Below are 16,549 nucleotides of genomic sequence, written 5' to 3' on the forward strand. Positions count from 1 at the left end.
GTATATATGGGAGGGTTTGGAGGGAGGAAAGGGATCTAGTTATAATCGCAAAAATAAAAGCAATGATTTGGAAATGTTATTTGGGCTGGGTTGTAGGAAAGTGGTAGGATACTAGTCTAGTATGTAGTTCACAGTGATTACCTCCTTTCTCATGTCCAGGTGTTATCTCTACTATGATTTATTAATAAATCACTACAGCTTCTCAAGCTTAGGCTACCTACCAAGAGAGGAGATCAATATTTGAGTGGTTCATGGGTACCTTGTATGCTCTAAACCCCAATACTGTATAGCCTAACCATACTTTGTAAGTCTTGATAAAGCCTAGTTAGTATGTATCCAATATAACTGAATCTTCAGAGTCATGAGGTCTGAACTAAATGCAGATCTTTTGCTTGCTCTGGGTGCCATTCAAAATTGGAATGGGGTCTAGGCACAGAACCAATATTACATATGTAGTCATTAAAATCCAAGTTAATTCCCTTAAGCTAAGTGGAGCAAGATCACCTCTATGTATGTGCTTGAATTCTACTTTCCATCACAGCACCTCCATCCCCGAGACTGCCAGTAATGCTTTTGTTCCTTTTTGAATATGTGTTCCTGTGGCATACATAGAAGCTGCCCCTAGGTCATTGGATAGCACTTTTTTTTTTTAGTTGTTTGTTTCACTTGTCTTCTTGGGGTTGAAAAGTTCTACTCACTAAGCTTAGGAATTCTCCTTTGTGTGAATAAATGGATGTTCTCTAATAATGGCATCTTTGACTGAACACTATAGTATTTCCTGTTGAGCCTGCAAAGCTCACAAGTCCCCAGTAGTTCTGAGACCATAAGCAAAGCACAGTGGACAATTTATTTGTTCAAGTTTAGTTACAAAATCAGAGGCTAAACTTGGATAATAATTGGTGGTTTCTGACATAGTCATTATTTACACTTTTGCAAAGTATCTAATACATGTCAGGTATTTGTGTTTGGTTCTAAAAATATAAATATGAAATGAATACACTACCCTTTAAGATACAAGGGGTTTGATGCTGTGTTTCTCCATAGTTTCTATTTGCAAACTAAAGTTTAAATTTCATCATAATTCTTAGTGCACATACACATATACATTAATAATTTAAACATAAATCTCATAAAATGGTACCCGCCTTACTTACTTGCAATGAAATCAGGTATTTCTTATTTCATTATTTTAGTCTATATAATTTAAAAGCTTTGTAGGTCTCAAACCATTGATTTTTAATATCTAATTTACATTAGGGAAGGATAATTATCCGTGGTATATATTTTACCTAGTGTATATATTTATACTTTCAGATTTATGTTCCATGTAAAAGTAGCAATGGAGAAACTCATGAACCTCCCCTTAGCAGATTTTTCTCAAACTTCAAAGTGTCAAGGAACTCCCATTGGTATCTTGTTAAAAATAATTTGTATTAATGAAAGAATTAAATTAATGAACATTCATGGTAAAAAATGGTCTAACTCAGTAGACCTGAGATAGAGCCTGAGATTTTCAGATTCTGAGATTCTTGTTCTGTTTCTTTTTAGCTTTCAGGTGATGTTGATGCATCTGGTTCATGGACTCTGTGCTCACTACTAAGGATTTTAAACACAAATACGTTAATAGATCTGCTGAGCTGCTAAGGTAAGGTTCTCAAACTAGGAAAGAAAATATACACGTAATACGTCAAAACACAAAGACAACATAACAACTGTTGTAGATATTTTTCCTGGTGTAGCCTTTTATATGTAATTTTAGTGATGATAATAGCTAAGTGTACACACAAATAAATCAATGAAACATACACAGATGGCCATTTTCTTATATGAAAGAATTAAAAAGACATATACAAACATCCAAGAAAACCAAGGAAATATCCACAAGTAACTAATGAGAGCGCCCCAAAAGAATAAGGCTTTATTCCCTTGTGAATATATATATATAAAGGATAGGTGGATACTGGCTAGCAGTGACTCAAGGGAAGCGACTAGTGACTTATGCCTCTATAACCACATAGAACTGGATCAAAGAGAAAGGTCACAGTGCCCAACAGACATCACAAGATAGTTAGTACTTACCTTTGTGCCTGAGCACATATGAGACATAACTGGCCTTTTTCCCAGTGTCAGATTCCATCAATGTTCCTGCTAATGCACAGGAAGTATTATGAGACAAATGTGCCCATTTCAAGATGGCAAGACTGATTTTTACGGCAAGGGATCTTTTAAAGTGACAAGTTGATTTTTTTAGTTATGAGTACCAGAGGTAATGTGAACTTTATCAATTTTATGTCCTAACAATAGGCATTTTAAATGCCATTGCCTTTGTAAGCTCATTCAAACAATTCAAAGCTCAATTGTTTTATGTTCTTGTCACAGTTTAGTTTTCAACATATTTGGCATAAAGCGTATATAGGCCATATTCTTTAGGAAAACAGACTAAGAACTGGGTCAGGAAAAGAAGGAAGTAAGGAAGGTCACAGGAAAACAAAAGAGGGACACATATACAGGAGCCCTGGAATGGGAGGCACAGGAGTAAAGACAGCAGTGCCCTCTGAAAAGACCCAGGATGGGCACACAGTACAGGAACGGTGTGGGAGTTCCCAAGTGTCATGCAGTGAAACAAGTATTTGAGTGCATATGAGACCTTTTTAGGTCCGTGTTGAAGGGATAGCCATTACTAGCTGATCAGTGTACACACTTTCATAGCTCTTTTTGTGCACAGATGCAGTATGCAAGCACATTTACATTCTTACAAAAGCAAACTGATACTTTATCTGTGGTTCTGCAAACTGTTTTGTTTATTCATTTTTACAATGTACCATGAACATATTTTTCATGCACATGGGTGAAAATCCTGTACTAAAAGACAGAGAGCACTGTAGTTGGGTCAGAAGGCTGCTGGTAAGGACAGTGACACCTAAAGCAGAGTTTTGGCTGAAGGTTAAAGCACAGGCCTGGCAAGTATCTACCAGGGAAAGCGGGGCCAGCAGTGTTCTTTCTCCTCAGAGAGGTCAGAATTGAAGGCCAAAGGCATTAAAGGTATGGGATGTCATGTAGGCCCCTCTGGCTCCTGCCTCCGCCGCCCCTCACCCCCCTGACTCCCCGCTGGCCCCTGGGGACTAAAGCATCCTGTGCATCTCTTGGCACCCAGTGAAAACCACCCATTTTCTGCCTCTTCCTCAGTTCTTCCTGAGCCCTAGTCATATCTGCGCACTCTCTCATCATCTCCTCACTGCTTACATGCCTGTCCTGTAAGTCCTCCTGGGAGTTCTTGGGAGAATCATCTGTCCCCCTATCTGTTTTTCGTTTTGCTTTCCGGGGCACATAATCTTCAGCAGGGCGCTTTTCTGCAGCCCGCGCCTCNCNGGCTGACTTTGCCTGGGAATCGGGCTTGCTCTCCCCTTGGCGCTTGCCCTCCCCGTCAGACTTTCCCTGCTTCTCGGGCTTCCCCTCATCTTGCCCCTGCTCATCTGGCTTTGCCTCCTCCTCTGGCTTGCCCTGGCGTGGTGCTGGCTTTGCTTTCTTGTCTGGCTTCTCTTCCTCGTCTGACTTTTCTTCATCTTCAGGCTCTACTTCATCTTCTGGCTTTCCCTCCTTTTCCAACTTGCCTTCGTTTTCACCACGGACTTCTTCCATGGCAAGATTTCCCTCCTTTTCCTGTCCTGAGGGTAGAAGTGGGGAAACAGGAGGCAAAGAAGAGACGTGAGAGACCAAGAGACACCTGACAGAATACAGGCTCATTAACATCTGTCTGCATTTGTTGCTTTCTAGGGGTCCCGCCCTGGTGGCTGTCCCAGTGCTCCAAGTGTAGGCTTGCACCCCTCCTCCACCCGGAGACCNACATGCCATGCCAGGTCTTACCACCTTCTTGGTGCTTCTTCAGGGTGGCAAGCTCTGCGTGTGTGTTACGTGGGATAGCTTGGGAGGGGGCAGGCAGTGGGGTCCCAAATCCTGCCCCATTTTGTCATTATTCACTGACCTGCAGGGATCCTGGACAGGTCGACCCTCTTTCGCAGATGTCACAATGCGCTGGGAACAGCAGAGACCTACAGACAGGACACAGGGGCAATGTCTGCGTGGTCAGTGGATGCACAGAGACTGTGTACCTGTCTGGTAGCCCATATTCATCACTCAATCTTTTCCTCCGTTACCCCGCCACCCCCGCATACCCCAGCCGCCATTTCTTTTCAGGCCTTGGGCACCAAATCGGGATGCTCTCCAAACTCCGTTTTGCTCTGCGCTCCCCACTCGGACTCTGGAGGCAGCCTGCCCCACCCCCACTCCCTTTTGGTCCGGGTCAGTTTATCTTCAGATCCTGGAGTGTGCGTTCACTTCAGTACGCATCTGTCTACGTCTCACCCTCACCGTCGCACTGCGGGCCCCCCTCACCCACCCCCCTCCGCCTGCTCTAAAACAGATTAGGAGTGGGATGAGGGAAGAGAACCTTCCCCCCTCTTCTTGCTGGGTCTGCTGTGCTCCCTCCTTACCAATCTCTCAGATCCCTTCCCCCTCCCCTCCCTCTGATGCTGGTTCCAGCTGCCACCCCCCACCCGTGCTCTTCCCTGCTGGCAGAGCCAGCATTTAAGTACTGACCTGAGGAGACCCAGGACAGGCCTGTGCACCTTCTCTGGGCTCACAGTAACCAGGGCAGCTCAAGGAAATGGTGCTGCGCAAATGCGGGTGTTGGGCACAGGTATCCGCAGCAGCAGCAGGACTAGCTGGTGCGGGGGCTGGTGCCCACGTGGGCACCAAGCCAGTCACGTGAGCAAAGCGTCACCCTAGCTAAATCCATCTCCCCAATTGTCTCCCCACCTCCCATACTCGGTTGATCTGGATAGCAATGCACAGTTAGGGGGAGTGTGGAGAAAAGGGAGGAGTGGCCAAGGAAAGGAGGGGAAGGCTTCCTGACTCCAAGAGGTTAACCCACTGTCTTCTCTGAGAACCCCAATGAGATGCCCATCCTCACCAGTTATGACAGCCTAATTAGAGGGGCTAAAGCGGCATTTCCAAGAATGCTCAGCTCCTGAATCCTGAATGCAACAGATGTACTTAAGTACAGAGTTTGAGAGTGGTACCCTCCATGAAAGGAGCTTCCACTGGGAGGGCTGGTGCTCTCAGGTTTCTGTCCTTAGCTTTCTAACTCCTTAGTTAGAAGTGTGGTGTTCCCACTCCCTGGACGATCTCATTCTTATTCACTTCCCTTTAAATATCAATTATTCGACAGAGTGCATTTCCACTGTAGTCCCTCTTCCACCTCAAGCCTGCCTCAGTGACTGGCTACTAGATACTACTGCTTGGCTCTTTAGAACTTTGTTCAGTCCATATACTGTTTTCATTAGCTCAATTCTATCTCGTCTGACCCAGCTCCACACCAAAAATTATCCCTCCAATATTTGGTCCGTTTCCATTAAGGAAGAATGACATGCAATTAATTTTTTAAAAGCATGAAAATATTTTTAAATGTAGATCTCACATGTGTTTTCATAACCATAAACTTCTGAGTTCTATGATTGAATTCTGCATGTTCTTTCCTTTTTCACATTTCTTGTTCTTTCTCTTTTTAAAGGTCTCACTATGTAGTCCTGGCTGACCTAGGACTCAAAATATGAACCAGATTGGTCTTGAACTTAGAAACTCACCTGCCTCTGCTTCTGGAGCCTTGGGATTAGCACCTGTCATCATTGTCCTCCTGTTTTTATAATCTTTCTTCTCTGTCTTCTGTGATTGCTCCTGAACCTTGGGGGCATGATACAGATAACTCATTTCCTGGTGAGCAACTCATTTACTCTCTGTACTTTGAGAGTCTCTGTATTAGCTTCTGCCCACGGCACAAAGGAGTTTCTCTGATGAGGCATAAGAGCTGCTTTAATCTATGTTTATATAGATGAGTATTTAGAAGGTAGTTTGATACTAGGCTCATTTAGCAAAATATTGGCATAAGCAGTAGGTTCTCTCTCATGACCTAGGGCCTTGCCCAGATTTTAGGGTACAAGGTATAAATTTCTTCTTGTGGAGTTGACCTTGAATCTAATTAGAAATGTTGTTGGTTAACCCCTACAACCTTCATTCCACCATTGCACCACTAGACACATGTTGGTGGGTTAGTTTTTTTTTTTATTAATGGCAGGGTTCACAGCTGAATAAATCTCTTGGTAACTTTCTCCCCAGCAGCCTGGCTAACTACAATGCACATACCCAATCTCATCTTTTCCTATTTTTTCATACCCCTCCATTTTAATCAGCCCTCATCCATTTCCTCATCTCCACCACCATCCACTCCTCCTCTTATTTGAACATTTACACCTCCAAGCAGCCTCTTCTTCACTTACATTTTACCTATAGTCAAATATCCTCCCGCCTTTAAGGCAGCACCCCTCCCCCACTGTTCCCTTTCTAGTTTTCACAAATACTCATGTTGAACAAAGATTGAGACTAGGGTCTACATGTGAAAGACAGCACAGATAGCCTGCAGTGTTTCTTGGTTTGGGCCTGAGTTACCCTACTCACCATACGTTTTTGAAAATTTCATACATTGATATACTGTATTTACATGATTTATATATTCCCCTCTCCCTCTCCAACTCCTCTCTAATACCCACTAATGATTCTTAGAAACCTCTTTTTCCTATTTAGTAATAATATCATTCACTTAAGTAACAAACCCCAAATAATCATAGCAATAATTAAGTACAAATATGGCAAAAAAAAAAAAACAGGGAAAAGTGAGCCACAGAGATCATGAAAAAGGAATACAATCCACATAGACACACACACACACACACACACACACACACACACACACACACACATTTTGCTGAGTCTATTTAGTGTCACCCTTATATATATTAGTTTGGGGCTGATAGCCTACCTTGGATTAGGGCTCATCACTAAAGAAAGCCAATTGCTCCAATCCCAGCAGCCATTGACTACCTGTAGCTTTTCATCTAGTAGTGGGCTTTGTGAAATCTTTCATCCTCATTTGCATTTCAACTGGTGTTGTCATTTTGCAAGGTTTTTTTAGACCACTTAAACTGTTGATATTCATGAGTGTAACATCACTGTCATGTATAGAAGATACTGTCTCACAGCAGGCATCTTGGTCCTCTGGCTCTGAAAATCTATCTTTTCATTCCTTCTTGCTATGTTCCCTGAACCTTAGATGTGGCAGCTGTGTTGTAGATAGACAAATTGGAACTAAGAGACCCTTAGTCACTTCACTGCATTTTGACCAGCTGTGGATCTTTGTAATAGTTTTGATCTGCTACAAAAGGAAGCCTCAAAATGAGGGGTAAGAGCTACAAATGTCTTTGGGTATAAGAATGCATGTTTAGCTCCAAACTTTGTCTCTGCCACTTCTTTCATGGGTATTTTATTCTCTATTTTAGGGAGGAATGAAGTATCCACGTGTTGGTCTTCCTGATTCTTGATTTTCTTGTGTTTTGGAGATTGTATCTTGGATATTCTACCTTGTTCTTGCAAACTTCATATGCCCCATACAGGGGAACGCCAGGGCCAAGAAGTGGGAGTGGGTGGGCAGGGGAGCAGGGTGGGGGGAGGGTATAGGGGACATTCAGGATAGCATTTGAAATGTAAATGAAGAAAATATCTAATAAAATAAGTTTAAAAAAAGAATTCATGTTTAGAATACAATTAGAGACTATACTGATTTAGGCAAGGGGTAGCAGTAGTTTTCCTCTAGGATCTATGACTTCTCTAGCCACTGGTCGTTAGTTGGCTAGGATTACAGTACCATGGCAGGTTCAAAGTCTAATAAGACTGTTGGTCACTCCCAAGATGTAAGTGCAACTATTGCACCATTGAAATATCCTAAATAGCTTGCCATTGTTGTGGTCACATTATTTTTAATCTGAAGTCAATTTTATATTGAGTTTTTAAAATTAATTTGAATTTTACCCTAGTTCCTACAAATATATTCACTGATTATATCTCACTTTTTTGGTAAAAGTTTAGATAACCATCTTGTCTATGCTTGGATATTTGAAGGTATGCAAAATTCTCCATGTCTTTCTATGTTTTATTCTGTTTTTCTCTGTTCTGCCTTTTTGAAAACAATATTATCGTGAATAGGAAAATTTATATTTACAGACAGAGAAGCAGTTATTAAAGGCTATAGGAAGAAGAAGATGAAGAATAAATAGAGACTTTATTTTTTTACAGGTAAAACTTTCAGTTTTGAAAGGATGAAACTTTTTGGATATAGATGTTGGTATAATTTTGTAACATTGTGAATATTCTTAATGCTTCTGAGGTGTATGGCTAAGATGTAAATTTTTTAAATTAGTGTTGCTTTCCACAATAAAAATATTTCCTAGTTAACGACTTACACAATATGGTAACCGTACTGTGTAAGTACTTTGGCCTGGTTCAGTCTAGGTCCAAAATATTGTTATTGCTTTAAAGCAAAATCCTAGCCAAAAAAAAAAATCTCTGAATCATAAAGTAATTTCTATGTATTACCTTTTCTCCAAGGTCTCTAAAAGTACCCATCTGTGTTTGACCAGGTGCTATAGTCCATTGGTGCTGCTGTAATAAAATAGCTCACACTAGGTGGCTTAAATTACAGAAAGAGACTCTTCATGGTTCTGCTAACTCAAAGTGTTAGCAGAAGTAGTTCAGGTTTCCCTCTTTTAAATTGCTGATAAATACCTTTCCCCACACCTGCCAGTTTTGCTACTGATTCTCATGATGCAGTCCCACCTAGCCTGAACTCACAGAGATCCACATCCTTCTGCCTTTCGAGTACTGAAATGAAAAGTGCAAGCACATATCACCATGCCCCGCAACAGATGCCTTTTTATTGTGTCAGTACATGCTCTTTATTCTCTGTGTGAATAGAGTTACATTTCGTCCTCTATAATGAACCCCTCACCAGGAAAACCCCAAAAGTCCCTCTACTTAGCTTAGTACCCATAAGCAGAACATCAGTACCCATTACAGTGCCATATAGAGACTTGTGGCCTTAGTATAGAGAACTATATTCTGTCAAGCAGAATTTCTCCCTATATAGAGCTGTATCAAGCCACAAGTGCATCACAGAAGCATGAAGATAATTGCAGCATGCATGTTAATCTTTCTTATTTTACCTCTGTAGGTACCTGATGGGACACTGTTGCAGCATCGGTGACTGCTATACAGCCTACTCTAACACTTCCACCAGCTGAGAGACAATAAGGCAAGAGTCACTAACCATATGCAGAAAAAACAAAACATGAAAGTAAGCCCTAAGTCATTACTTACAAATGGTGAGATTTTCTCCATTATGAAGTTCAGCGCCAGAAAGAATGCTGTACAAGGGACCATAAATCTGTGATTGTAGATAAGGTATAGGGGATCTCACTACAGCACAAGATGTAGGCTTGCAAAGATGGACTACTTTTAAAAATAACTTTACCAGATGTTTCTGACTAATACATTAACTGCAATATTGTGTCAGATTTGGGGTTCTTTTCTAGCCTCCAGGTCCCTGCCTTGAATTCTTGCCTTGATTTCTCTCAGTAACGGATTGTGTCCTGAGAGTTGTAGATTGAAAGAACCCTTTCTACTCCAACTTGCTTTTAATAATGATGTTTTATCACAGCAACAGAAACACCAGCTATGAAAGACATAAAGTAAACAAATAAAATATAAAGAAATATTTTAAATTCAAAATGTGGGGATGGGGGGAGGAGTGAACTCCAAGCTGTGTTTTTAAAAAAGGGTTATTTCACCCCTGGCCATGGGCAAAGAGACCCCTTGTTGGTGGTGGTGTTCTTGTGTCAGTCAGGGCAGAGCAGATGGCAGACCTTTGTTCATCTTAGTTTGATGTCTGGCTTGGTGGCCAAAGCTGTTTCATACCTAGGGCACATAAAATAAAATAAAATAAAATAAATTTAAAAATAAAAAGTTTAAAAAAAGAAAAGAGGAAGAGGGAAAAAAAGGTTTATTTTGTATTTTCCTTTCCCTCACCTTCTACCTTTATGAGTTCTGGGGAAGAATGGGCTGCAAGGATTTTACTTTTAGTATTTTCTTCTTTTATTTTCACAACCAACACCATTGTCATTTCAAAATAGCTTTTCTATAATGAAAAATATTTTTCTTAGCCTAATGTTAATCACCCAACAAAAATTTTTAATGATGACATCTGAATAATATTCACTGAACCAAAACCCACTAATAGAGAAATCATTTCACTATGAGAGAAGGTTATGGAAAGGGGAGTAACTACCAAGAAAAACTAATAACAAATGTCAGTACTAAGACCTTAACTATCAATAATTAACATAAATGTAAGTGGAGGAAATTCTTCAACAAAAATAGTAAAAGCTAATATGTTAAAATGAAAAAGACATTAAAATAATCTGCCTATAGTGAACTCATGTCACTTTTAAGACATACACACGCTGACAGTTAAGGATGAAACTTACATAAAATGAATCCAAATGAAAAAAGAAGTAATCATGTTTAAATAAAATCAGCTTCTTTGCTTATGTTTAATGTAAACTCTTAGCTAACTGGACTTAATTTCTATCTGTAAATGCATTCCATTATAGGAAAATTGCAAAGTTACTACATCGAAGTTCCATAAACATGTGCAACCCCTACCTAACTGATAAACCTTATCTTCTCAAATAATTATTCTAGCCAATGTCACCATTGGACTTAAACATCACCATCTGTACACATGTGCTAAAGCTGGGGAATACATGAGAATCAGAAGGCAGGTTGAGCAAGCCAGTAAGCAGCCATCCTCCATGGCCTCTGCACCAGTTTCTACCTCCAAGTTCCTGCTTTGAGTTCCTGTCCTCACATCCCTGTAGGATAAGTGGATGATGCACTACAAGCTGCAAGATGAGATAAACTCTTTCTTCCTCTCCAAGTTACTTTGGATCTCAGAAACTCTAAGACAAGCCTCCAACAACCATCTCAATTTTATTATCTTTCAACCTTCCTCTGATTTGAAATATATGGCTGCCTGTTAATTTAATCATCATATGTATTTCATATCATGATTTTAAAAAATTTTTACTTTATGTATATGGGTGTTTTATCTGTGTTATATCTGTACACCACATGTGCACAGTGTCTGAGAAAGAGAGAAGAGTCTATTAGCTCTCCTGAAACTAGAGTTCTAGATAGTTGTGAGCAGCTGCAAGGCCCACACAACTGGTCTCATAAACCTGGCTTTGGGACATTGGAGATTAAGGAAGACAGACAGAAGTAACAAAAGCAAAACTTGGATCAGTTAGACTGCACACCCTTTGGTAGATATCTACTAGCATCCCAGAAACTTAGTGTCTTTGTTTTAATAATGGAATATCCCTGGAAGAGTGAACAATACTGCTTCTAGAAGACACTGGTTTTAAAATGAAAATCACAGTGCAAGACATGGGGTATATTCCTACATTATTTGGTAGGCAGTACACAGACTTCTCCTAAACAAAACAGATTATGCAAATTGGCTTTACCATAACCACATGGTAAGTTTCTATTGCTGAAAACACCAATATTTGACAATAGAACATAAATAAATATTGAACAAACCTGCAAAGTTCCTCCCTGATTGCAAGATTTCATAGTGTTGGGAGGTGATATGCAGGTTGATGGGGGATAAAAGGTATCAGTGGTCTTATTTAGCACTAGAGCATGCAGGTATATCAACATGCCAGGGAAGAGCTATCCACTAGTGGTACAACTTTTATGGGAATCACTAACTACTTTCTGAATGGCTTTGAGACTTGCTCCAAAGAAGGGAGTTTCATGCCTAATACTATAATCCCTATCAAAAGACCATAGCTTAATGGGGATAGATCATAGGGTCTAGGGTAGAACTTACTATTGTTAAGTGATCATGTTGTTAAGTTACATTCTAAATATTTATTTTTGTTCCCATTGATCTGAACGATGCATAATTTTGGGCAGATGTATTTTTGTGCAAAGGCAGTGGTTAGTAGCGAGACTTCTAAGTGTTCTACATGATGAGTATATGTGACTGTTAGGCTCCAACTGAGAAATCTTTATCAATATTCACTAACCTCTGTCACATTGTAGAAGATGAGGTACAAAACAATAAGCAGAGGCTGGGGAACAGTGCTGTGAAATCTTGCCTTCTGGATGTGACACACTCATCACATTCAAGGACTCATAGCATCTGTCATTACCTGCCCAAGACCTACACAAGATGAACTCAGCAAAAAAATCTGCCACTGATTGTGTAGATGGTAACTTCTGGAGGAAGAAAAATTATTCTGTTTTGAGATGTGGCCACTGGTAGGTTTCTGATGGCTCCAGGTCATATGCATATTAGCAACACTAAGTCACTTAGAATTATTAAAACATTAAAACGAAGAAGAGGGGAAGAGAAAGAGGAAGAGGAGGAAGAGGAGAAATTGGGAATTTGGGAAGGAGATCATGTTGGCAGGAGTATAAGAAGAGTCAGAGTGGGGAAATAGTCAGTGGATGTGATCATATTTCATTGTATACATATTTACAATCCCCAAGAATAAAGAAAAATATTCACAAAGGGTAAAATGATCCAAACAAAAAGTTCCATCAACTACGCTAGGAAGAAAAATTTCAATTTGTATACATAAATACATATTTCATATACATATACATAACATATGAATACTCATGCCTTTAAATGAGGTAATACATCATCTGCTCAAATTTAAGCCTGCTGCATTAACTTTACAAACTATCATCCCATGCAAGCTATTGAAATGACCTGCTGATGGAAGAAACTTAGAGACTTAGAGACTGAGGTAAAATTAAATTTCCAGCCATAAACTAGAACATCAAAAGAGTCATCACGAAAAGTACACCAAGAAATTTTAAGTTTACAGAGGGGGAGTATATGATTGTTGACCTAAGTTTTAAGGCAGAAGGCAAAACTCATCATACTGTCTATGAGGAGAGATTCCCTGTAAAACACACAGGTTGCACCTAAACTAATGCTTGATACATTTTCTCTTTAGGTCTATCATCTCCTTTCATAAATTTTCCTATATCATTTGCTCCTCCATTTATCATATCAGTGATATCAGCCTATTTGGCACATCCACTCCAAAATCCTGCACAGGCCTCTCTGGTACATCTGCCTTGAGCACTTCTTAAATAAACTTAATTCAAACCTCGAGCAGACTCTACAGCTATGTCTGACAGTCATTTCTCATAACTAATTTTGTTATTTCATCTTTTTATTTGTTAGAAACAAGAAACCGAATTGAATGAATGCTTTATAGTAGGATTCATGGTTTTCTCACAGTCTCTCCTACCTAAGAGACTTAATGCACATTCAGTGGTGCTCTGGATGCAGCTCTGCCTCAAAGTCCACCAGAAACTTTCTCCAGGTAACACATCTGACCATAATATAGTGTGGGCAGTAGGTAGAGCAACCATCAAGGGTCTAGGCCTCAACTCTGAAATTCTAGTAAAATATGCAGTTGAGTTCTGCATACTGTTCATGTATTCAGTCCTTCAGGAGTCAATGTCTGTCATTTTGTTCAGATTTTCTTTGATTTCTACTGCTCTGGAAAAATTGTGGGTTTCTGGGATTCTGGTCTGGTTCCTGATCTCCTGACATGCTACGCACAGGTCAGAGACAATATTTATCTCCTAGCCTTGAAAGTTGCTTAAAGAAATGCTAGCAGTGGCCAGGATTGATCACTTGATCAAAGTACTCGTACTGGTGAACCCAGCCATGGTATTGGTTTATGGCTTTTCCTACTTGATCAGATGATGAAATTTGTTTTCCTCCATTCTGTTTCAAGTTCAGACTCCTACCTAGTTCCCTTTATAATAACGCTTAACCTTGCATTAAAAGTGGAGTTGTAGTGATATCTTTCAACGGTTTGGAACAATAACTTGAAGGAGTTATACTGACATACAGAAAACTGAAGCACTATACATAAACAGGAAATACGGGAACCAAGAAAAGAGAAACCCCCTACTCATTTCTAGTCCTTATTTCATCTCCAGCTGGCTGAAAAATTAGAAGTTTTCAATATAATTTAACAGAATACCTGCAGGAAGATCTAGACTCCTTTCTCTGAGAAACATACAAAAGAGACTATCAGCAAAATCCTGCTGGTGTCTGCATTTGGTGGCTGATTATGGGATAGATCCCTGGGTGGGGCAGTTTCTGGATTATCCATCCTTTCTTCCTTCCTTCCTTTCTTCCTTCCCTCCTTTCTTTCTTTCTTTCTTTCTTTCTTTCTTTCTTTCTTTCTTTCTTTCTTTCTTTCTTTCTTTCTTTCTTTCTTTCTTTCTTTCTTTCTAACCTCCAGTGAGAGCCCAGCAGACCACCAACCATCTCCTCATCCACCCCCTCACCTCACAAGGAGGTACGGAGACCACATCGCAGTGGAAGTGGGCTTGGCCTCTGCCTCGGCCAGCGGTTGGAGCTGGAGGATCCACAGTGGACCAGGGGTTCTTGATAGTCACAGCTCCAAACTTTGTCTCTATAACCACTTCCATGGGAGTTTTGTTCCCAATTCTAAGAAGGCACAAAGTGTCCACATTTTGGTCTTTATTCTTCTTGAGTTTCATGTGTTTACAAATCGAATCTTGGGTATTCTAGGTTTCTGGGCTAATATCCACTTATCAGTGAATGCATATCATGAGAGTTCTTTTGTAATTGGTTTAGCTCACTCAGGATGATAACCTCCAGATACATCCATTTGCCAAGGAATTTAATAAATTCATTCTTTTTAATAGCTGAGCAGTAGTGTAAATGTACCACATTTTCTGTATCCATACCTATGCTGAGGGCCATCTGGGTTCCTTCCAACAATATAGCTGTATCTGGTGAGGCTATGCCAGTGGCTGGCAAATACAGAAGTGGATGCTCACAGTCAGCTATCAGATGGAATAAAGGGGATCCAATGGAGGAGCTAGAGAAAGTACCCAAGGAGCTGAAGGGGTCTGCAACCCTATAGGTAGAACAACAATATGAACGAACCAGTCCCCCCCCCCAAAAAAGCTCGTGTCTCTAGCTACATATGTAGCAGAAAATGGCCTAGTCAGAGGCCCTTGCTCTTGAAAACTTTATATGCCCCAGTACAGGGGAACACCAGGGGCAAGAAGTGGCAGTGAGTGGGTAGGGAAGCAGGGCGGTGAGGGTACAGGGGACTTTGGGGATATCATTTGAAATGTAAATGAAGAAAATACCTAATAAAAAATTGGAAAAGAAAAAGAGAGACTATCAGGCTACTGAACTGTATCTTAAGTCTGTCCTCCCTTGACTTACGCATATAAAGATGCCANTGACTAATGTTTTATATCAACTTGTGCTCCCTTCTCTAGCAGCTACNCAATGCACCTAAAAAATTCTCCAAGGACAGAACTCCACAGATAAGGAAAACGAGTTGAATAGCACATACTTTGATCTCTAAACAAAGTTTCTGAACAAGTAGTTTTAAAGCCTCAGGTCATGTATGCCTCTGCTGCTGAGGCTTTTTAATAAGTTTGTTTTCTTCTGTCCACAGCTGATTCTCTTTATGTGCATCCTAAAGCAACAAACTCACCAACTTCACTTCATCATAACTCATGGGTCTCCTGTACACCACACACCCCCAACCCCAAATGCAAGTAAAGAGAGGCTTTTCTAGGCTTTGAAGAAGGCTCCTCGGGTGGCACTGCTAGCAGGGTTGAGTTGCAGTTTCTGCTGCTGCTGACAAAACTGAAACATTAAAACACCTCACAGAATAAATACAGGTCTGCTTATGAGAGAACTTCAGGTGCTCACAGCTTGTAGCGATGCCTGATGATCCGAGTCTCATCCCTAGGACCCGTGTGATGAAAGGTTGAATGTAGTCCTCTGACCTTTACATGCAGGCCATCGCACACACACACACACACACACACACACACACACACACACACAAATAAATAGGTAAATGTAATTTTCTTAAAAAATACTGAATGAATCAAAACTGAAAATTAGTCGGCAACCCAAATATNGAAAAAAAATGTTAGTAAGATAGATAAAGTCTATTGAATGAATTAGGAAATATTATACTATTGAAAAATGGTACTGAGAAAAGTGAAAAATGATAATTTGAAAAATATTACAAGTTGGCTTCCTGTAGAACCCACTTAAGTAAGCTATTTGCTGGTTGCAAGAAAACCTCATAAAACAACATGATCTATCACATGTTACTTTATATACAGGAGAAAACAATCTTTATTTAGATTGTTTGTAGTTTTTAACTATTAGAGTAAATGCTGAATGAGCTTTCCTTTAAGCAGCTTTGGGAAATAAATATTGGTCTTAAATTCCCATAATTGTCACTGTTGATAATGTTTTCGGTATTTATATTGGTCATAGAATTTTTATTGCTTCAGTTTGATTTCTGTGAAGTATGGGTAATGCTCTCTAATGTGTTCAAAAATACTGTAATTTTTTGGTTTGTCTTATTTTTAAATCTTTAATTTCTTCCTTGTTGGCTTTTTCTTCTCAAAAAGAATACTTTTAAATGTCCCTGAGTAATGTTTTCTGAGTCCACCACTTTAAAGGTTAAGAATACCATTTATTTCTCTAAAGAAT

The 16,549-nt window shown here is 40.0% G+C and overlaps 1 protein-coding gene and 1 non-coding gene across 2 annotated transcripts; one reads left to right on the forward strand and one right to left on the reverse strand.

Annotated features, from left to right (window-relative positions):
- Positions 1-2,781: 2,781 nt before the first annotated feature.
- LOC110313993 (transcription elongation factor A protein-like 3) lies at positions 2,782-4,753 on the reverse strand. Its single transcript, XM_021188467.1, has 3 exons — positions 4,597-4,753; positions 3,983-4,049; positions 2,782-3,665 (listed from the first exon to the last, which is right to left on the reverse strand). Exon 3 carries the CDS (start codon positions 3,637-3,639, stop codon positions 3,037-3,039), a length of 603 nt encoding a protein of 200 aa, XP_021044126.1. The 5' UTR covers positions 3,640-3,665; positions 3,983-4,049; positions 4,597-4,753; the 3' UTR covers positions 2,782-3,036.
- A 4,975-nt stretch (positions 4,754-9,728) lies between these two features.
- On the forward strand, positions 9,729-9,871 carry LOC115063195. Its single transcript, XR_003843082.1, has one exon. It is a non-coding gene; the product is annotated as a small nucleolar RNA SNORA48 (small nucleolar RNA).
- The last annotated feature ends 6,678 nt before the right edge of the window (positions 9,872-16,549 follow it).

This window comes from Mus pahari, chromosome X, assembly GCF_900095145.1.
Source record: "Mus pahari chromosome X, PAHARI_EIJ_v1.1, whole genome shotgun sequence".
NCBI classification, from domain to species: Eukaryota; Metazoa; Chordata; class Mammalia; order Rodentia; family Muridae; genus Mus; species Mus pahari.